Below are 23,762 nucleotides of genomic sequence, written 5' to 3' on the forward strand. Positions count from 1 at the left end.
TATGCATCTCTCTCCACAAGCTGAAAATCTGTAGAACAGTAGGGTTGATGACTGAAGGTGATGCAGCGGTCATGCCCTGTACAGTGCCCGGATCAGTGTTTAAGACTTGAGAGTTTCAACTCAAATATTACCGGAAAAAAAAACAAACAGCAGAACACAAACATACTACAAAGTACCGTTATTCCACCTTGTCCCTAGCTGTTACTAGTCACAGGGTTCCCATTTAAGCAATATTCTGGGGTCCTGGGCAATCCACCTTGTCTGGCAGTTATGATCTAGTTCTGACTTGCATAATTTCTGCAATAATTCAGGATGATTTCAGTACAAGCATATAGCTATATTTCTGTGGGCAGTAATAAGACTTCATCCACAACTGTTACTTCTTTCACTTGTGTGAAAGGGTTTTTAGGTGTTGCTTTTAAAACTTAGGATGATTCTGCTGTCAGTACTTAAAAATAATTTAGCAGCAATGTGTTTCTGAAAATGTAAAATACAAATATGTTCTAAGTAGTAACATTCTAAAAATCCTGGCTCCTAACATGGTGTACTGTATCAGGACTATTCAAGTGTTGAACTAAAACATTCAAGATGAAAGTATGAGGTAACAAGGTGTAAACAGAATTCAATTTAAATCTCATATTACAACCTGTCATTTCCAGAATAAAATTTTAATTTTTTCCACAGTTTAAAAATTATTGATGTGCAAATTCTGCCATGCCAAGGTATTAGTAAACTTCAATCTCAGTTCATTTTATTCATAACAGCAACTTGGACTCAGCCACCATATTTGCAATAGTGGTGGTTCGTCATAAAAATCTTTTGCAGGTATTTCACAAGTGAGCAACAATTTTCACAGAATTTTAAGATGTTGTATTACTTGATGTGATGGCATCCTGTTCAAGCTCCAACAAAGTGCACAGAACAGTCAAGCATGCAGGATTGTTTTTGTTTCCCAGCAGTGCACTGGAACACCATGAGTGCTATTGGCTTCTGCCAGATCGGTTGGTGGTAAGTTCATCCTTTCAGAAGCCCTGTAACAAAGAACTGACTGAAGGGAAGAGTTGAAGAGCCATTCGTGAAATCTGAGAACACGTTTTTACAAAATGCTGCAGATCATTTTTATCAAACATGGTAGGCCACCCCGAGTGGCAGACAGTATCTTCTGCTGGTGGAGAAACTAAGAATCAGTTGTGTGGGAAATTTTCTTCCATAGTAATGTTTTTAAGTTATTCAGTATTAAAGAATGTTCCATTTCCATCTGGTTTGCTGAGACTTTAAGGGCAATACACAAATACAGTTGTTTTTCTAGTTCTTCGTGGATATCTGAAGGTGCACCACGAAGCAGATAGTCTTTAAGTAGCTGACACACTTTTGCCAAGTTTGGCTGAATAACCTCTGTGGTACACCGCATTGTACTTTGGTCACATAGAGTCCTACAGTCTGTACCATAAACACAGTCCATATCTGATTCACACGGGCGATCTTTAATCATTTCCTTTAAATTCATTTCTGGCACAATTTTTCTCATGTCCATCATTTTCAAATCATATTTATCATTATATCCCAAGTTTTTGGCACTTGTATCACACATAAGAAAGTTACCATAAGGTCCATGAAAAATATCTTCCACAAATTCTAAAAGTCCAATAGCTATTTTTGCCTTCCTTGGCCATGATGGAGTAAACCACTGGTCCATGCTTCTCCTGAATCCGGAAGGAATTAGAAGTTCTATGATCCATGGAAGGCTGATTCCATAGAGAGAGGTATATTCAACTCTTTCGATCACATAGAGATCCCCACAAAAACCCATCAGCTTGGGAGTATGCTCTTTATCCTGCAACATCACCATTAACATAAACTCATCAAGCTGCAGAAGTGCCCATGCAGACTTTGCCTCAGGCAAAGAAACTCTACCATCTTTGTTTCCATCAGCAAAAGATAGAATGATGTTAACCAGTTCTGAAAGATTTCCTTGTTCACCCAACTTTGCCTAGAAACAACAAACAAAAAAAGGTTATATATGATTTCATTAACTACTGCCAATCCACCTGTAGTTCTCCATCTTTTTGTTGTTTTAGTATTAGAGAGTATATCATGTTCTAGTTCTTAGTGCTTAGAGATGTCTGATGAACTTCCTCTCTGTTCTGTTTTCCAAGGCATCTGGTGTATGATCTGAAAGTAACAGCACTCTTTGCATTTCAGCATGCAAGGACTAGAATTCAAAAGGCAGTCTTTTTCTAAAGGCTGGTCTAACGAAAAACAGAGCAGCTCATTAAATATCTTCTTACAGTAAGTATGTAGAATATAGACCTAATTTGGTTTTCAGCTGATTAAGCCCCTCAGTTGTAGAGAAATAACACTATCAACTACACTTCATACAGAGTACCATGCTATTTGGCACGAATTCAGACTAAATGTACTGAAATACTTTATTCTGCTATTTGGTACAGCCATTTCCATTGTAACAATATAAAGAAAAAAGCCATTGTTGGAATCAGAAGCATTGTAATTTCAACTACTACCAATGCATACAGAAGAGTCACACAAACATTTCCTCATTTCTCCAATCTAAAAATCTGTTGCACACCCAATCTTAGAGACAAAGCCACTGTAATGCATAAACAATTGTTAAAAGCCTTTCAGTCAGAATAGAATAGCTAGGCATATACTTACTTTAAAAAAACCGTAAACCATTTCCTTGAATTTCTCTACAGTGGTTCCTCTTGTTGGTTTATCAAATAGGATTATTTCTTTCCTTGGTTCTGGATCAGTACCAAAATCAAGCTGAGCAGCTTCTTCCATCTGGCATTTTATAACCCCTTGCAGATTTCCCCAAATTCCTAAATACATCTATGCAAGAAAATAGGGGAAAAGATAAAATCATTGCACAAGTCCTTCACCTAAGTATCATCCAAACTTCTACCACTCCCTGTGGTCGAGCAGCAGCACAGATCAGAAAACCAAGTCCTGCTTACAGACAGCAAATTCAACAATGGAAGCTTCACATACATTATGCAGGGACTTAGGAACACTGCCCTATCCAAATAGGAAGACAGCTTGAGAAACAGTATACTGGCATTACTATACTCTGCTTGGACTAAGAGGCTGCTGACTTTGTTTGAGAAGCAGGATAGTGCAGAGATGGTATGCTGTACAGAAGTATAGGTATTCTGTCCAAATGTGCAAGGATATGATCAGCTCCTTGGAAACTGGATTCTGTAACTATGAAATTAAAAAGTCTTGATGGCAATTATAGATTTACTGCTAGTTTAGTATATAGGTCCACGAGGATCCAGTCAGTGGAATATTTCTTTGTTTACAGCTAGACAAAAATGATCCATATAACACCAATCGTCAAATATTTACCTACCTGAATACATTCATGGAACATATTCAGAGAAAAAGAGCAACTAACAATAACATATCTGTGCTATACTTGGGCTTTGATGTGAAACTGCAGTTAGGTAGCTGCAGCAACTTACACAGAGGCTATTACCATGGCTGCTGGTTCTTGTTCCTGAGCCTGTCTTGATATCCTCCCATCTCTTTCTACAACTGCATTATTCACCTCATGAGAAAAGTTACTACTGCTTAACGCCCTACAAGCAAAAGAAAGCCTGCAACTCTTCTAATCACATCTGCTGCCTTAGCCAGCTCATCCAAATCCTAGGGAGGTGGGCCAATGTAGCTATCACCAGCCTCAAACACTCTCAGACTGCAGCACAGCAGTTACCATCCATAAAGCACATGTTGAAGTCCAAAGAGCGTACCACGAGCAGAACAGCATTGCTTTCCACTGTGATAGAGCTTCTCTATTTAAGTGTATAATGACAGACAACCTGCAGAAGGGAAATGCTACATTACAACCTCTAGCCTCTCAGCCAAGAAGTCTGTTTCTCATCGAAGCCAAGAGAGAAAAGCTGGTGTAACACGTGCATACAGGACATTTCAGTAGGAACTGATAAAGCTAGGATGGGTGATTAAAGCCTTACCTGGTTACTGGGCTTTGTTGACAAACATTTTCCAAAATACAATGTCTCTTTTCCACAAAGACTACTACATGCTGATCCATCAATAACTCCAGTCTTATATTTATCACACTGAAACAAACAAAAATATTCAACAAATCACTCAAGTAAGCAATAACCACCTCTCTCCCAACATCTCACTCTTGAAATAAAAAAAAAAAAGAAGTGGAGGGAGGTCAAAGAAAATTTTAATAACTGTATTAAAGCTGTGTTAACTGGTGTTATCTGTAATTGAAGGTATGATCTTATTTCAGCATTACAGAATAGCAGCATCTGATGAATTTATGCATGGCACTGACCAAAAGAGCTGTGGAACTAGTCAAGGCAAATACTTAAGAAGCAAACTGTGCTAAACATACTTACTATTATTTTCCTACAGTCATGTCCTCTGCATAGTTCTGTGTAGGTAGAATACTGGACATACATGACCCAGCTGCCAATAAACACCACTAACCAAGAGATGAAGAGATACTTCATCCGCATGTATGAGAAACGTACCTAGAGGACACAAAGAAAAAATATTTTGTTCATTCAGCAGTGGTAAGAACAGTAAAAGCAAATTAGGTTGACTTTCACAGTGATTAAAATAAGTAGAATGCCAGGGGAAGTCGGTTCGACTTATTTAGGTGGAAGACAAGACCAGCACCATTTCCACTTGGAAGAGGTAAACAGCTAAAAGGCAGTTCCACAACACCCAGAGGTGATGCCAGCCCATGCAGCTGCAGTCCTGCCCGCCCCTTTCCTGCACAGTGGCTGTGCATTGCTGTTCCTCCACACACATCCACTTAACTGCAACCTAGAACTGCCTAGTTAAAAAAAGATTCACCTAACTACGTTTTTTCCTGGGGATTCATCTTGGCCAGAAAGTTCCTTCAACCAGTTTTTCTTTGAAGGTACATTATTGGGAGTGTTGTAAGAGAGGAACAATTTAAGCTGTTTTTACCAGAGCCATGAAGACCCTAGGAGTAACACATAATTTCCTCTGAAGTATGTTATCCACAACATGGATATGAAGACCTGAACTGGATGAAGTACAAAAGGAGACTAACAATAATGCTGCGTGGTTTACAGCACATTTAGAAACAATTTAGAAAACCTATGAGAAAACGGGCTGGTGAGGACAGAACAGCCAAGAAAAAAAAATACTGGAGGCAAGGGGTTGGGGAGAGTCAAAAAGAAATACCACGCTCCCTCTGAAAGAACACTACTGAAGGGACAGAACTGGAAGATTTTAACCTAATTTGCTAGCCTTGCAATACCACATCTACAAGTTTTCAACATTAAGAATCACAAACTTTGCAAACCACACTACTTGAACAGACTGATGAGGAGCAGTAAGAGTCACCTGAGATGTGAACCAGCAACAACAAGAATGGATACTTTACCAATGGGTTCAGGAATAATTTTCTCCATACATAAGAGAACGATGATATCTGCATTCATGCTCAGCTGAAGCTCAATCTCTCTTGTACTCCAGTCCATTTTCCTTATTATTCACCTGTAATTTTCACCTAATAATTTTTTTCTCTTCAACATCAATCTCAAGCTGCTTGCCCTGACAATCCTCTCAAGCCACACATCATCTGCTGTTCTTTCTTCCAGCCATTTGCTGTCTATTTCTACACCATCCAACTCTACAGTATTAGCCTCAGGTCCCAACACTACTCAGCACCTCGTCTGCTTCTTCAGTCTTCCCAGCACAACTTGCCTATTGAAGAATCCTTGTCCTGAGCTACTGCCCATCTACAGAATTTGCTCATCGCCCTCAGAATCCCTCTTTCACAGTGCTGAGACAGCACAGCAAAGTCTTCAGGGGCATCTCGCTCCCTGTTCTCACCTCAGAAAAAATTAAGGTGTAAGCAGGGCAGATGGATTCTCCACATAGTTTACTTTTTACTGTCAGGCATGTTATTTTGATGCACAAAATAAACCAAAACAACAACAAAGATCGATCTTTCCCCAGCAAATCTGGGCAGGAAGCCCAGCTCGCCAGCTCTGAGGCAATCCTCCAGCAGAGGTCTCTTGAAACACAGGTTTGAAGCAAGAGGTGAATGGAACCAGCAGAACCAAAGCATTCAAGGCACAGCATGGATGGCTGCCTCTTCTGGCTCTGCTGTGAATACACAATCACATTTTTCTCACACTGTCTAGAGAACACTATGTGTTGGGCTTTTTCTGCCACCTTCATACTTTTCCCTGGTTGAAGGGCAGACACTACATAGTAGCTGTAGCACTTGCAAATAAAAACTACCACAGTATATTCGTGCAAGTTTAAAGACTTAAGCAATAATTTACTTTTTTTCTTTTATTTGTCCTTATATCCCACTAAAACCTATGCATTCATAATCTAAACTTTATTTATACTGGTTTAAGCATAGTAATGAAACTAATGAGTGCATGCAGAGCAGCTCCTGAGATTGCCTAGGTGAGTCTCCTGCTTATTTTTCTTTGGCCTAATGGTTCTGTAACCCAATACAGCACCAAACAAAGAACAATTTTCCCCTTTGCAAGGACAGCGAGATACAGCAGTACCTGAAGAGAGGTACAAAAGTTTTTTATAATTAAAGCGTGATGTTTTGATAAAATCAGGTTATATTCAATGACTGGTAACTATTCAGTGAAGCCATGTTCATTAGTTTTTTGTACTTATTTCTTGCTAGGATTGACTATTCAACTGATTCAACTTACAACTCAGCAATGCTAAAATTACATTTGATAGGAACACATGTAATGAATGCCAATGCTTATAAACATGCTGTTAAGTGTTCAATGTTATATTTTCTTAGCTTTCTTGGGGCAGCCACAGACCTATTTCATGCAGTCTAAGTCCATGACTACCCCATAATGTATTCTATAATGGATTCCAACCATTTCTTTTAAGTTGTTATTCAAGTTTCACAAGGAACATAGGGGGGAAAATCACCACTCCCACCATTTCTTTCTGAAATCCATGAGCACAGCAAATTATTTAAAAACAAAACATCTTCACAAACTCCAATATCCTCCCTAAGGGTGGCTTATCCTTTTGTAGAGAACTCAGTTTGGTCTAGTTTTGCAATCCATCTTTATCTCATTATTGTAACACAAACTTTGAGGATGAAGATTTGTGTCTTAGTGCAATTTTCCCAGAGGACAGAGATCATCACTTGGTGTAGAGCTGCTTCTGTCCTTTCTCTAAGAAGCGCGAGCCTCCCTGCTCATCTCAGTGCCTAAAGAACCTCCTCTGCTGCGACATCAGCATCCTCACCGAAATGGCTGATCTCAGAACCTCTGCTCAGTGGCAGTGCCCAGATGAAACAGCTTCACCAACTGCCACTTCACATACAGGATGGGGAGCAGATTGAAATCTTATTCCTTCAAATGGGAAAGTTTAACTTACCCAGGGCTTATTTTCCTGTTCCCATCATGTTAAACGCTTTTCTTAAGAAAAAAAAACCTCATCTTTTGCTATAAAATGGATACTATCCCAAAGCAAAGTAACTGAATAAAGGCAGAAGCTATAGCAAGGCACCTCTTTTCTTCTGCTGAATGCCAGACATTATGGCACTTCCACGTGCTTTCCCTTAAAAGCAAATTTTAGTTTTGTTTGCCTAAGAAGTACGACTTGCCAGAAATGGTTATAATTTGAGAAGTATTCCACATTTAAATCTCCAATATCACGAACAAGAACAGCCCATGATTAAAGTTGCATCAGCACAGGATTTCTGGATGTGTTTACTGCAAATCACCAGCATGTCTTTCTGGGCCTCCAAGCTCAAAGCAGCCCCAGTTTGGATCTTAAACTCCAGTATGCACACTTCCAAAGATTCAAAGTAACACAAGAACTTCTTGTGTCACATGAAATCGTACCCACAAACAAGAAAGGATACCAACCATTACACGACGCAGTTTTCAGTGAATCAAGCAACATGCGTGAGACAGCAGCTTGTAAAACTTCTGAGAAAACACAAGTTGCAGATGATTATGAACAAACAACCAGAAGGACACAGATGTGATTTACAGATTCTAAATAAAAATGTATGAGGGATTACTGCTCCACAGCTGTGAATGGGATGCTTGGGGCAAAGTGTGAGGAGGAAAAACAGCATTCGCTTTTCCAAAATTGATTTTTGTTTTTAGAAGTAAATATTTCAGAACTATTTAGTTACGCAGTCCTTAATAAAACTCTGCAGAACACCTACAGGGAAAACTGATTTCATCACTTCCTCATTTCTACAAATTTCAACAGTGTTGTTCCTACAGCCTAAAGGGTCACAAGACCCTTCTCTACAAATTTTTCTTCTATTAATAGAATTACAGAAAAATTCTAGTAAGATAATTTTCTTTATTCCTTCTCTCCTCAAATAACACCAAGTTCCTATGAACCAAGAATCACAACAAGTAAATGCTAATGATTATCCTCCGTCTATCTGAAAGAAAAGATACTGATTTCATTTAGAGACACAGCCCAGAAGAAAAGTTACTTCTAATAGCTCTAATACCTTATGGCAGAAATACAGACACCAACACACAGTATTGCAGATAAAATCTAATACAGATTTATTTGAAATAAATTTGATTTTTTTCAGCAAAGCTGTTTCATTTCTAAAAAACTACTCCCAAATCTTACTGGGACAACAAACCGCCCCCCTTTCTCAAAGCTTCTTGCCAATTCCTCCTATGCACATTTACAATACTAAACGTTACTCCCAAGCACTATTTAAAGCAGTTCTGCACTACAAGCATAGCATTTTGTATAATCTGAGGCTAGCAGCCGTCCACAAGCCTCAGGATCACGGCTGAGTAACAACTGTATTCATAGCACAGGAAATAACCCTCTGTATAAGGGTTTATCCAAATTTGTCCTCCGTCTCAGAAAGACAGAGAGAATGCATTTGGGACAGAAAACCCTCCCCAAACGCCATCTGACTACATCATAGACTTGGCGTGAGGTTCTGGAGGAGCTGTGTTTATTTCAGGCTCAGCACTGTGCCAATGCAGGCACACAGCTTCTGACTGATGGGTCTCCAGCACTACTCCCCGTTCAGAGCACGCAGCTGCTCAGAGGACCACGAGGTTCTACTCTGTTCAGTTTAGAGGGAATTACTTATGTCTCTTCCCACAAATTCTCTCTAAAAATTTTGCATTTTCTCCTTAAAATCTAAGAACATAGGCTCACCCGGGAAGTGCCAGAACTGACGTGCAGCATTAATGCAGCGAGGACACAGACTCAGTAAGCCTGGTGAGGCCATGTATGTGCCAGTACACCCTCAATGCACCACACTTACTGCACACGTCGTGCGGCTTTTTGAGCATATTTCTGAGCACAAAGTCCCAGATAGAAATTAGGGAGCAATGCTTATAGACAAGCTTCATTTGGAATCACAACGAACTTCCAGAAAACTGTTAATATTCAGGATGTCAGAAGGACTGAGAGTTCTGAAATGATCAAAAAGGGCAGAAAGTCCAAAACCAGGAAATATAATTTCTCTTTTATGCTCTACTCTTCCATCAAGACATGAAACACGAGTCAGGGAACACAAGGATAAAGGAAAGCACTTGTAACACTTAAAAGGTTATTACAGCATCAACTTCATCCATCACTTGTGCATTGCACTGAGTCATGTGCATTGAATAAGAATTAGACATTCATTCCCTGGAACAGAACTGGAAAGCCTCTTCTGGCAGAATTCAAGCCTGGATGCACTCCAAAGCATATGGAAAGTAGCAGATCCAGACGCAATGCAACCATTTGCCAATTTTTTGATAAGAGTACTTCTTACTTAAAACATTTTTATAGTTAGTAAGTATGGAAGTGTTCATTTATTTTGCACTACAGAAAACTTCATGCAGTCAAGTATTTCATATAACCATAGTCAAGTAAACATCTCCAAAACTCCAAACTACTCACACAGTTTGTTCGACATACCAGCAATAGGAGAGAACCAAAAAATTGTATGCATGTTACAAATCTCTTTAAGTTCAGGTTGATTTATGGTTTATAGCAAGCATTTCAGGTTTCTAAGAGCTTACAGTGCACACTTCGGATTACACTGTCATCTTCACTTACTTGTATCCTAAGCAGTCAAGCTGAGCAAACATCATAGAATGTATCTTTTGAAATAAAGGATAGCAATCAAGAAAGAAAACAGGGTGTTTCCACTTAAAAGGTTAAACAACAAGAAGAGAATTAAAAGCTTGGAGGAAATGATGATGATACATTAAGGGGGCCTTTGAAACCTGGGCCTTCAAAGTCTTCTACATTACAGGCAGCTACACGACATCCCGAGAGAGTCTGTAAAGGAGGTCCAGAATCTCTAGTGGCCAGAAAGCTCCCAAACATAGCAGTGTTCTTTACAACGTTATTGATGTGTGTATCCTACTGGCTTGACCTCAGCCTCACAGTACAGTTATTAACTACAGTTACCAGAAAGAAATTCAGAACCATGTTTCCTGAATTTGGGACATTCATGTCTTCTCAAGAAATGTTAATCACCACTGCAGAACAGCGTTAGTCTCCCAACTGTAACAGCCAATAAATAATACTGATATTTTGGGGCATTATTTAGGTGTTTAGAAGTTTGTCAAGGTTTGGAGCTTTTTGCTCTAGTTTTATTTGGTTTTCTACTATTACAAGTCTTGCAGACTAAACAGTGGGAAAATTCTGTGTTTCACAGTCACTGCCCGTTTTGCAATGAAGTTTCAGCACTGTTTTTGTGGATCCCAATCACTAAACTTTGAGCTGAGCCAAGATGTCCTCAGAGTTTGTCCTGCTCACTTTATGAGGTGAGGCTGTTTGATTGCCCTTAGCTAGAAAGGCTGAGCGATTACCTACGGATTAGTGCATACTGCAAGCAAGCTAAAGTGTGTGTCAAATAATAACAATAAATAATAATAGAACACTTGGCACGGAACATTGGTTACAAACCAACCAACAGCATCTTGCTCCCACTACCAGAGCAGAAAATCTAGAGGAGGTATAAAGTTCTTCATCACAGAACTTGATGTTCTCAACTCATTCCACAGCACAATTTTCAAGAAGTACGGAACACCAGCCAACAAAATTTGGAAGTCAGTCAGCAATGCTTTCCATTGTACAACCCTCTTCCCTGGTCTGCCACATTAAATATTGCATAGCAACACCATACAAGTCTTAATCATCTCACTCACAGTTACATCTCAGTGAGTTAAGTCTAGCATTTACTTAGAGAGCAGTGGCCTCTTTGCAGGCAAAAACTCAGTCCGTGAGTAATCAGTACAGCTCAACCATGAATGCATTTGTCACGTACCAACAGCAACACGCAGTCACAAAGTCAATACATTGACAGCATACTGCCATTCTGCGGACACATCAACTACCAGCACACATTCAACTATGTAAGAGAAAAGAAAGGTCATTTTCATAAAGCTCACATTAGCTCTCTTCCAAACAAATCTGTAAAATATTCCGATACAGCATTTAGTGTGAGAAAGCATCAACAAAAATGCTTTTGCTACATCTCCAACTGACACAAATATTTAACTTTCTGACTTGACTAAGAAATAATCTGGGCAGAAATCATACATTTTGCTAACAATGCCTTTAAATGTTGAGAAGAATAAATAAAAACAGTTATCCAATATCACCATATTATGAACAAAGTAGAACTTATAGCAGGGTCAACAATTAGCAGAGTCCTAGCTTGAAAGCGGGTACAGGCACGGTGAGCTGATTTTCACTTTACGTGTGCCACAGACTTCCTCCTATGGGAACTAAAAAGTGTCTGCTTTGTTAAGGAGATCAAGGACAACGTTTCCTGGTCAAAAATCAGGTGACACATGATCTATATTTGTGGACAGAAATGCTGCAGGGGCTGAGCTTAAACCTGCACCTAAACACTGCTCCTCAGCTTTGACATCTCATTCCAGGAACTTTCAAAAAGAGAACGGCATCAGAAAAGCTCCAGATGAGAAGGAATTAAAGCACCTGGGTTTTTACAATGCATAAGGATGAAGCCCACACTTTTTCAATAAGCCAATTACTAGAAAGCATTTAGTAATATAGCAATAGGTGACAACCGTAAGTAGCACATATATGTAAATATGGCATTTACCCCCTCAACTCAGCTGAACCGCAAATGAGTTAAAGCACAGTGCAACAGACAGAAGGAAACCCAGAGAACACCCCTCAGCGTACCACCAGGCCCTCGCCGACGTCTCGCAGCAGAACTTCCTGCTGCACCACAACCACGGCGCTTTCGGCCAGAGCACCGTTCCGCGCCTACCTGCGCACATCGAGGCAGGAGCGAGGCCGATAACACGCAGGCGAACGCCGCCAGCGGGCACCGCCGGGCAGCAGAAGAGCGGTGCGGACTCAGCGCGCTGCGGGCGCGGACAGGGGGGCGCTCCCCGACCCTCCGGAGCCGTGCGGCCCCGCGCCCGAGGGCCGGCTGACGGCTCCCACCTACGGGCAGCGCTCGGCGGCTGCACGGGAGGCCCGCGCGCGGCGACCCGCTCCCGCCCGACACCTGTTCCACGCCCCCACGGCCGCACCGTCGCCACCTCAGATCGACGGCACGGCGCGGCCGGGCCCCGGCGGTAGAGGGGGGGAAGGGAGAACCGGCGGCCGAGGGACGCGCTGAAGGCGCCAGCCCGTAAGGGGACGCCGCGAGGGAAACCGCCGCCAATGGCTTCTCCGTGCCGCCCGCCGCCGGCCTACCTGCGCGTGGTGGGGCTTCCTGAGCCAGGCCCCCGCGAAGAGCCGCCTCGCCATGGCAATCACACATCCCCGCGGCGGGCGGCGGGCGGCGGGCGGAGGCGGAGCGCTTCCCCGCCCGGCCTGCCTACGGAGCCGCGTCGCCGGCTCGGCTGGGCGCGCTGGCGGCGAAGGGAGGACGAGGAGCGCGTAAGACGCGCAACGCCGAGCCGGCAGCTGTCAGCGTCGGGGACGCGCCGAGCGCCGGACGCACCATAGGGAAGGGAGGAAAGCGGCCGTCCGGGGGCAGAGGGGCGAGAGCGAGAGGGGCGGGGCTGCTTCTATCCCCGCCCTCTGCCTGTGGGGCGGCGGGTGGGCGCCAAGAGGTGGGCGGGAGGAGAGCGTCGCGCGCTGCCCCGCGGCTCTCCGCGCGTGTCCGCTGGAACGCGGGCAGCTCCTGGGGCTGGACTGCGGAGAATTACGCAGAAGCCCGCGAATGAATAACACGTCCCACTGACCGCGAGCGGGCTCCTGTCTGCTACTCGGCTGGCCGCTACCGTACCGGCGGTGAGGCAGCGCTCCCTCTCAGCCCGGCTCCGCCCTCCCGCCGAGCCCGCTCTGGGGGCAGGTGCGTACCTTCCTGTCCTTGAACTCGCAACAATAGCGGGTTTGCTGCTGGAAGAAGAAAAAAAAAAAAAAAAAAAAAAAAAAAAAAAAAAAAAAGCCATGATTAGGTTTGTCATAGCAACAGCCTCTGACTGTAACGGAGGGCAGGCCGGGCCAGGCTGCTGGGGAAAGAGTATGGCACGCTGGCCCAGCCTCCAGCCTCACCGCATGCCTGTGGCAGCAATCCGCAGCAGGGATTCTGGCAGGGATGAGTCTTAAGGAAAGATGCATATCTGGAAACCAAATGCTAGGAGGTCACAAAGTACTGAAAATCTGCAAGATGTAAAGAGACTCTCACTTTAAGATTCAGAAATAGACCATGACTGCTTTTTGAATAATAGAATCACTGCCAGGCTCTCACTGAAGAATAAATCAAAAAATTAATTAGTAAGATTTGGCACTCCTGCAAAAGCAATCCTGGCTTTAATAACACTCTTGCAGTGAGTGTTTTCTTCTCTTCCTATTCAGCAGGCCCAGATGGCTGCACTTTCTGCATCACTTCCCTCTACAGTTCAGTAGTTTGCACAAGCTTAGCAAGATTATGGGCATGCAACAGAAAGGTGACACCAGGAAGCTACAGAGCAGACATTTAAATGTTTTGCTGAATAATCTGAAGTGATTTTACTTCATCTAGTGCTCTGTGTCAGTCCTTGGAAGGAGAGGCTGGGAGTAATCATGAAATGTGGTTCTCCCATATGGCAGGCATGGACATAAATGTTTCATTTCTGTTAAGACTGGATCAAAACAGTTCCTGGCATATGTTCATTAGGGGATATATTTTTCACTTAGTGCATGTGATCTTAGTCATGTGTGAGAGCAGCTGCTTTATTCCAGCACTGAAGTGTTTAGTTATTCTTTAAGTACTCTTTGTGTCCAGGCTTTGCTAGATGATTAAAAAGTAAGGCAATTTCAGCCCCTTTTTCAGCTTATCCCTTAAACACCAAATACCCAGTTAAGCCTTGGTAAATGCAAAGCCTGTGACATTCTGCATGTGCAAATGCAAAAGGATATTCTAAAGACCAGGGAGTAGATGCAGCAATGCAACAGAGGTAGGGCATAAGTCATACTGATGTATTTACTGAACCATTTTTCCATTCACTCATGCCTTTCCATTCTGTAGTTTACACATCATTTTTGTATGACAATATCACATCTCAAATGCAAAAGCAGTTGAAGTTATGCTGATTTATTGCTACCTGTTAATATTTGCATCCTATCCAGCCATGTAGAGATTGGAGAGACAAATCCACTGATGACTATACACATGCACTGTTTATTACTCAGCGTTAAAGGTAAATGTGGCCTTATAATAACTGCATACCATCACTTTCAATTCCGTGACAACTTAACACTCACTGCATACTAAGTATGACTCAGGAAAAAACTAAGAGCTGTTATGTGTATTGAAGCATCCAGGAATTTTGGACTGATAAGGATAATAGAAAACTAGAGAAAAATCTACATTCTTCAAGGTACTGATTATAATGTGCATCTTTGATTATAATACAGAATTTTGTCCAAGTTCTTTTGAAGGAAGCAGTATCTGCTACTTGAGCGAGTAATACCAGTTTTAACATATTTAAAAGCTAAACATTAATTTATTGCAATGTAACCAGACTTGATTCTAGCATGGGAGACTCCATGGGAAATCCTCAGGGTTCACACATTCTTCTCACCATCATATTAATGCAGGAAGCCTCTGGCTAATGTACGTAATCGCAAGACTTCTGATGTTAATAACCACTTCTCTTCCTCACAGCAGCTTTACAAGCTTGCACTTCATCACAGCTTAAGCACCAGTAGGAATGGAATGTGTTGGTATTTGCCAGTTACCTTTTTTTTTTTTTTTAGTTTAATAAATGTATTTACATGGTAGACAATGTGATAATGATTTTAAATAAAACTACTTTCCCTAAAATGAGGTCTATAAAAATGTCAAAGTTTCACTCTTTGCACTGCTTAGCTATCAAGATGCATGCTCAGAGATCTGGCCAGAAATTTGTTTTTATTCTGACTCCATCATCAGGTTTGTATTTGTGGAACAAAATGAAGATCTGGGGATAACTTTTATTTTATCCTTCAATATTATTTCCTATTGCACTCAAATTCTTACTAATGTTAGTGTTTCTAGTGAATAAATAGGTGGAGCCATCTTTCACTCAGAAAGCAAACAAAGCCTGTTAAGGATTCCCTTGTGGCTTAACTTGTTATAAACAAGTTATTAAACTATTTGAGGAAGCAGCATCTTTTAGCCAGTGAGTTTCATTTCTAAGGCCATACATACAAATCTAGCCTGCTGCAGCAGCAGCATGCACTTCTCTTGCTGCCTACTTTCATTCTTGGATTGGCACAGCCATTTCTGTTATTGTGTGAAAAACTAGAACAATAATTTGAACTATGAACTAATCGTCCTTCATTTTCTCTCTGGGTTAGGTTAGTGGCAGTCCAACTCCTTTCATCAGTACCTTGAATTTATGCCAAAATTGAAGTGGTTGTTTCTAACCACTGAAGCTTTTATCTTAAACATCTGTATCAGAAATACTGTTTTATTACAGATAAGTGATAAGCACATGTGACTCATTACTAGCTCTTCATTCTTCAATAGATCCTACTATTATTAAACATTTAGAGATGCTGATTAAGTTTGAATAAAAACCCCCCAGTCCTTGCTCTGGGAGACAGTGTCTACTAGCTTTTCTGTTACGCCGTTTAAAGTTCAAAATGTACTAGAAAACTTAAAATGCTTACAGTAAATAAGTTTTAATAACATGTTTACAGTAAATAGGTTACAGACTGAAAGTAAAAATCTTTATAAATTTGATTCCTTTATGGATTAGAGGACTGAGGGATCTCCTGAGATACTCCATTCAGAAGATTTGAAAGAAAGCACTACCTTGTTAGTGCTCATTCATAAGCAAATACTGAAACAACAGTTAGCATTTTTCTCATTGTTTGAAAGTCCACAAAAACAACACAGTTCAGATTCAATCAAGCAATAAAATGAATTTTCTTTCATACACAATCTCAAGTATGCTTCCTCTTTTAATTGCTGTCATTATGATATCCAACATTTTTTCTTAGGATTAATGGGGATTAAGCGTAGGTCACTTGAAAGTGTGTGGTCAGTACACTTGCTAGCATTAATCTTATTCTACTTGAGAAATCATTTTATAATTTTTTGGCAAAAATAATCTGATGTTGGAAAATATTGATTAGTTGGCCATTTATTTGAATTAACAGTGAAACAGAGCTATAATCTACTGGGAACTTCTAACTACTTGAAGTAAAATACTTCATTTGTTCTGCTTACCTTCTGATTTAAAATCTGAATGTTAGTCTTCAATTCCACAAATTGTTATTCATGGAATTTCCCATAACAATAAGAAAACAGTCAGACTGTTTTAATTCCATGCTGCCATTTTCCAGAACTTCTTACCCTGAACCAGTGCTTCCATTTTCCTCTCTATAGTATAGCTCAGCAAACTAGACAACATCTGAAATTTAGTCCACACACACTCTTACAAAAATCCTACTTGTGGTCTAAATACTAAGTTCTAGTACTGAAATTAGACACTTAAGAACATAAATAACAGGAAGGAGATAACAGCAAAAATTAAGTTCAGAAAGATAATATCTATTCATAACTCCATAGGAAGTTTAGCATTGGAACAAATTATTTAGTGGTAAGTCTAACACAGTATACTTAAGAGCTCTTAAATGCAAGAGAAAAACAGCTGCAGTGTTTCATACATTGCTATACCCAGCTGTCCTGCCATCCCCTCTGCCCGAGGACATTTCCACAACAGAACTGCTTAGTTCACAGTCTAGCATATTTGCTTTTAATTGCCTGTGAAAGTTAGTTCACACCAACATACTAGACTGTGATCCTCAGATCCACAGCTCTGCCTTCCCTTCTGCCAATTACAGTATGGAGAAGAAAAGTAGGCAGAAAAGCAACTACAGATAACTGAGCTGCTTTGTGAAACCCTTTCCTTGTCCTCTACAGCTTATACCTCCTTCCATGTGCTTCTCTCTGTTCTGTCACATAACTGGTTGTGTAGCTGAATGGTGAACTGTTTGATGAGCCCAGACTAAAAATAACCCAGAAAAAGGGGGGAAAAAAAAAAAGTCATCTTCCCCTCCAGTTTGATTCTGCATGCAGCTCAAAGGACTGTGATATAAAGGTAGAGTAGTTTGGCATTTGGATTAAGGAGCTGTACAATCAACAAATACATAATTAGTAGAGTGGCACAGTTAGGTTGTTATTTTACAGATCATGTAACTAGAAGGAAAGAGATAATCAAAACTAAATGAAAAAAACTAAATGCAAATGCTCAGACATCCTAGACTCACAGAGAAACTCCAAAGGGAGCAATCTCCAGAAAGAGCTCCTTCCCCAGTGGCAGTCAGCCCTTAAATGGGGGTTTAGGAGAGGTGCAGCCAGGCTCCACCACTTCCAGTCACACAGGTAAATTGCCTTCACCCCTGTGCTCGCCTCAGGTAATGAATCAGTGGTTCAGGCCATGACTCAACTGTTCCCATACAGGAGCAGAACCAGGAACTGCTTAACATGTGACAAGAAAAGCCCTTCAAAGTCTACCCTTAGAAGAATGTCTCCCTAAAATATATATCCCAGCTCAGTGATTTGTCAGGCAGAATGAATGAATCATTGTGTTATGTTGGAATTTGAACTGAACAAATGATTCCTTCAAGCCTTAACTAATATATAAGTCACTCTATTTCAGTTTTTAGTCTTTAAAAAAAGCTGAGAACTTAGACCTTAGACCATATGTGGGAATTAATACAATGTGCTAGAATTACTTACTTAACAGCCTTCATGTTACAGGCAGAGTTACTTAAAATATAGCACCTCTCTTAATAGTTTTGCTCCATTCGGAATCTTCATATGCGAAATGAAGCAGCTCAGTACTGATTGTTAGACAATTTTGAAAGCACTCTGTAAAAGCACTGATGAATAGCAGAAATACTTAGGAAACTAATGTTTCCTTTTTAAGAATCCTCTAATTGTAAAGATTATAAATTTGTTAGGTCTAGATTTTTTTTAACCCTATATTTACTCAGAGTTGGTAAATAATGTCATTTTCATTAGAACTTTCTTTAAAAGCTTATCATTGTTAGTATTACCTTCTTTAAGTTCTGAGCAGTTAACTAAGTACTAAGTATTTACACTGAATTTCTATTGTTGGATTTTTTTTTTTTTTTTTTTTTTTTTTTTAAGTAGATAAAAGTTTTAATTCCCCTTTAAGTTACCAGAACAGCCAGGCAGGCACAAAGCACATGCCTTTCGTGATCCCTGGAGTAGGCAGTCTATTGATTGTATATTAATTAATTTCCATAGCCTACTTTCTATGAAGTACTGCTAAATTTTTGGTAGAAAGTCTCAGTAGGCATAAAGTATCCACTGAAATATTTAAATTCCTATTGCAGTTAGGAGCAATTTCAACTATAAACGCCATCACTTATAAAGCAAAAACTATTTATTCTTAAATTTGTTTAAAGCAGAAACACTGTGTTAAGCAAAATAAGGAACTGCAGTCACGTGTTTTCCTACATTATTAATCACATGGAAGCAAAATAAATTCAGTAGTTTAAGTGATATTGAGTGTGATATTTCTCATTCTGAACAACAGATATTTTTGCTCCAGCTGTATAGAAATCTCAATGAATGACAACACCAACTACCAGGCATTTCTAAAAGTACTTTTTCCCCAGTCATATGGTAGAAAGCAATTTGGAGGAGTAATATTTTAAAGTTATAAATATATGACCAAGCTTATGCTAATATGATATATAGAATTATTTTTTCATTAAACTGGAGCAATAAGAAGTGGCCATAGATTAACTACAGCACATTGATTAGCATACTGTAGAAGTATCTTGTCAGAAGAGGCTTATGCCCTATTTTTGCAAGGCATAAGCCTAGCTCTATACAACATAGCAGCTCACACTGACCAGTTCTGGAGCACAGGTTTCCAGAAGCTTTTAAGTTCACATCAGAAGTTATTTTCCCCAAGGCTTACATGCTATGCAAGTTTCATTTCATGTGACTTTTTGCCTCTCACATAGATTTAAATCTGGGGGAAAGAAATTTACTTTTTTTGTCTGTACAAAGAATAAATTACTTTAGTTATTGAATGCTTTTAGTAACTCAGAAAAAAACTATTGAAATATAACCTTTATGACCATACTGAACATACTGATTGCTGTCATAGTGAACAGTGCTGCTGTTGTGCTTGTCTTGAGCTCACTTCATACTCACACTCAGAACCTTCTCTCCAAACAGAGCATTAAAATGCTAATACCCTCACACTCAAGTAGTAGTCACAGTAGATAAAGCATTTCCTCTTGACTTCACTAGCAATCAAGCCTTTTCCTGGATTTTCTGCATCAGAGTAGCTATGCAAAATAAAATTTGATTCACAAATCTACATCTGCAACTGTAATGTAATAAAAAGCAATAACAGCAAAGCAAAGTCCTAAGCTACAGCAAGTGAGGGCTTACTCAAGTACAACAGCCATACCCTCTAAAACAAAAGAAAGAAGCTGCTTACCTACAGAACACCTCAGGTACATGTGGATCTCCAACAAAATACACTCATCTCCACTGCCAGCCCTTAAATGAGGTCTGGGAAGGAGTGGATCCTGACTCACACAGAATCAGAATCACAGAATCACCCGAGTTGGAAGGGACCTCAAGGATCATGTAGTTCCAACCCCCCTGCCTAGCAGGGCCACCAAACATACACCCCTTCCTGTCACTTAGGGGCATTGCATGCAGTTGAGCTTCCCTGACTTGGCCCTGTCCTCCCACCAGGTGCTCAATCACTGCTTCAGGCTGTGACTTAGCACTTCCATTGCACCAACCTATAAAAACAAATTGGGCTTAGGAGTATACCTGCAAAACAGAAAAAAAAGAAAAAAAAAAAGAAAAAAGAATCAAAAGAAAGGCTGTAGTGAGCAAGGTAAGATGAATTACTTTTTATGAGATAAAGGGTCTTTGTGATGCCTTTACATTTCTGATAAGGTTGGTTGGTGGTTGGGTCAATGCAGTTATTCTCCATGACAGCATAGTTGCTCTGAAAGCATTTCAGAGGATTAGAATTGCTTACTTTCTATTTTGTCAGTAACTTTTTTGTATAGCTTGGGTTAACCTTATGTGAGGTTTGCAGTTTCTAACTTATTTTGTGAGTGTCCCTATATATGCAGACTTACTGTATGTTGATATTTTGCTGACTACGTTTCACCCGTGTTTTATTTCATCTTCCTTTTCCTATTCTACAGTCCTGTTCCTATCCTACAGTTGTCTTTGTAAAAGCCTTTCTGCACATTTTTGTTCAAAACTGAACTCATTTAGGTAACTTAACTTATAGGCTTTTTAGAAATTCTTATGGACAAAGTTGATCTCCAACCACACTTCTTGTTTCCTAAATGTCAGTAATTAATAGTAACTAATCATTTTAGTTTTTAATTTAAAAAAAAAAAAATGGAGTCTCCTTTTTTTCCTTCATATCTTTTTCCAGCCACTATGTATGATTCAAGGTGGATTCTAAACAGAAGAAAATCACACGATCATTGCTTGTCTAATTTATACTAAATTTGCAGATTCTGACCTAAGTTTACAGGTCTAGCAAGTAAGGATGCCCTTTTTATCACAGGCTATCAGCTGGTACTTAAATCATATTGGTAATCTGATACAGCATTAAATCAGGACTAGTATCATAGCATTGTCACAGGCATCTTAAATCACAGAATCTGCAGTAAATTAAGAAGTCCTTTCAGGCCATTGCTACCTGACTGTCAGCTTGTTTGCTGAACTCAACAGAAGAGAGAAAGAATCAGTTCTGCTATCAGCAGTCACCTAACATGTGAATACAATTTCTTACCAATTCTTGCCTGAATTTCCTACTGTTCTTGGCAAGTATGACTCTAGAATTGTTCTTAACTGAGAAATTTGAGATAATTTGGTAAAGGTTCTGGGAGAGGCAAACTTTCAGCAGTCTGTTGTAACATGAACAAAAATTAAACTCTCACAAAATGAATTCTGAATTAGATAATCCTCACCCATACTTACTGTGCTTTACCTTTGTCCATTGTCTTCTTACAATTAATTTGCACCAGCTTTTAAAGAGTATTTGTTTGCAGGCAGGCCTTTTGAATACGACTCTTGTCATCCTAAAGTTGTCCTCGCATCTTTTTATGCCGGGCCTGGATAATCCCTTTGCTATCCTCATGGGCAGGAGGTTGGACTTGGATTTGTTGCAACAGAGAGCCATCAGCACCCTGCTGCAGGCACCAGTCCTGCCTGCATTGGGAAGGTCCATGGTCTTCAATTCAACGCTGAGGGTTCTTGGTGTTAATGAATTCCCAGGGTCGTCTTATTTACTTGGCAGTCCTGCTTGGCAAACTTCTGCTTTCCTGACTCGGGAAGCAGGCTGCCTGTCCCATAGTGAGAAATATTGCAGTTCTCACCTCAAAAGCTGCCTGTGACCATGGAACATACATTTAGTTACCTGAAGGAGAGATGGCAATCCACAGAAGAAAGCTGGAAGTCAATTTGTATTTCTTTCTTGGCTTGTTCTTGTTGAATGCTCCACTCTGTAACTGGAACGGAAGAAGAAATAAGCCTTTCCTCTTTTCATTTCCATTTTCTAAAATTAGTATTTTCGTAACCTTTTGTGTTGCCTTGGTTATGTCCTCTCACCTCTATTTATACATATTGACAGCTCCATAATAAAGGTAGCACCCCTCAATCCATTTTAAAGCAACAAAGTTACTGCAAGATGATATGGCTGAAAACAAGTACATTTTTATGCATACGTATGTGTTCTAGATACTTAAGTGCATAAAAGTAGTATTTCTTATCTGGAGCACTTATCTGATCCAGCCAGTGGTGTGGCTGCAAGTGCGTGGCGCTGGCAGCAGAGCTGACAAGGCAGCTCCTCCTCAGCAGGAGAGAGTGCAACCTTAGATGGCAGCAGCTGTGGGATGCATTTGGCTGGGACATGAAACTGTACCCTCAGCTCCCACTGCAAAGAAAAGCCAGACTCCTCCTTTGGCCCAGCACTTCCACAGGGAGTAAGCTTAGTGTATAACAGGCAGGAAAATCACCAGGGTTGGGGGGCTGATTTATACTGCCTATGAAGATTTTTTGTAGCACCAGAGGAGCCCTGCCAGGCGCTATCTGGTTTATGGTATGTTTTTGTAGCCCCTTGTACACAAACATGCTGTTGCTTTGATCTTATACTAATCTTCAGCTAATTTTTTTTAACTCATCTCAAGATCACCTAGCACTAAAATTACAGCAATATTAAGGGGGGGGGAAACAAACAAAACAAACAAAACAAAAAAAAAAAAAAAAAAACAACCCCAAAAACAAAAAAAAACCAATGTCCTGTCTTGGCAGCCCCAGATGGAGCCAGGACTATATAAGTAGGGATACCAACGCCTGTGTGAAGGTTGTTGAAAAATAAAAAAGGCATGTCAGATGTAATGAGAATTAATTTTGACCTTGTATTTGATTCTGGTCTTTCTAGCTGAATAGAAATAAGCAGTACTGATTTAGAACATAATCAGGGCTTTCAGGCTGAGATAGCATGGCATGAACGAGGAAAGACTGAAGTGTAAGCAAGAAAATGCATTATGTTTACACTAGCCAAAACAGTGATACTTAGGGTGCACATTTTACTTAAACATATCAAAGTTAACAAATATAACAGTGCTGCTATTCTATAAGCAGTGGAGAAATGATGTATGGAATTAATGACTGGACCAATGTGTCAGCCTGGGAACACCAGCTTCTGTCCCACTCAGCCCTCTTGCACCGGCAGCAGCAACAGAAAGGGTTACTGCTCTATCTTCAGCGCCTGCAGCTGAGTTTACAGGAGTGCGAGCAGCTCCGAGTGTTACAAGGATTCTGTCATTCTGCGACGTTCAAAAGCATTTTGTCTTCATCAGACACAGAGCTGCTATTAAAAAAAAAAGTGAGGGACTTTCCATCTGAGTGGGGCTTGGCAGGTCTGCTGAAAGATTGTGAGAAGGCCCATACTGCATTCCAGGTGGTGGGAGCGCAGAAGGAATGCTGTACTAATTCTCCCTCCGGCCAGACTGATGTCCAGAACAGATTTTTCATTGCATGCGTAGCAGCAATATTCTGCCATGTAACTTTGTCCTGAGGGGATGTTAAACTTTTTTTTTTCTAATTCAGTTTAGAGTTGAGAGGTAGGTCTGGCTGTACTGCTATAAAATTTAACCACGCAACAACTGGGAATTCTGCTCTAGCAGACGTTCTTACAGTATGTGCAGCAGACAAAACCCTGCCATTAAACTGTCTGATGCCACAGTTCTCGAGAAGTTATATTATAATCACTGTGAAATAAAATATTTGAGACTAATTA

At 40.4% G+C, this 23,762-nt stretch overlaps 1 protein-coding gene across 3 annotated transcripts; it reads right to left on the minus strand.

The window, feature by feature from the left end:
• Window positions 1-1,177: 1,177 nt before the first annotated feature.
• On the minus strand, window positions 1,178-12,759 carry DIPK1A (divergent protein kinase domain 1A; the record flags this gene model as incomplete). 3 transcript variants are annotated; one of them, XM_079535630.1, is made up of 5 exons in its annotated part: window positions 1,178-1,990; window positions 2,674-2,850; window positions 3,993-4,100; window positions 4,392-4,526; window positions 12,706-12,759. In XM_079535630.1, the coding sequence occupies 5 exons, from the start codon at window positions 12,757-12,759 to the stop codon at window positions 1,178-1,180; spliced, it is 1,287 nt and encodes a 428-aa protein (XP_079391756.1). The 3 variants fall into 3 exon arrangements, with proteins under 3 accessions (XP_079391756.1, XP_079391757.1, XP_079391758.1); XM_079535631.1 differs by lacking the exon at window positions 4,392-4,526; XM_079535632.1 differs by lacking the exon at window positions 2,674-2,850.
• Window positions 12,760-23,762: the final 11,003 nt, after the last annotated feature.

This window comes from Tetrao urogallus (assembly GCF_951394365.1).
Source record: "Tetrao urogallus genome assembly, chromosome: 5".
Lineage (NCBI taxonomy): Eukaryota > Metazoa > Chordata > Aves > Galliformes > Phasianidae > Tetrao > Tetrao urogallus.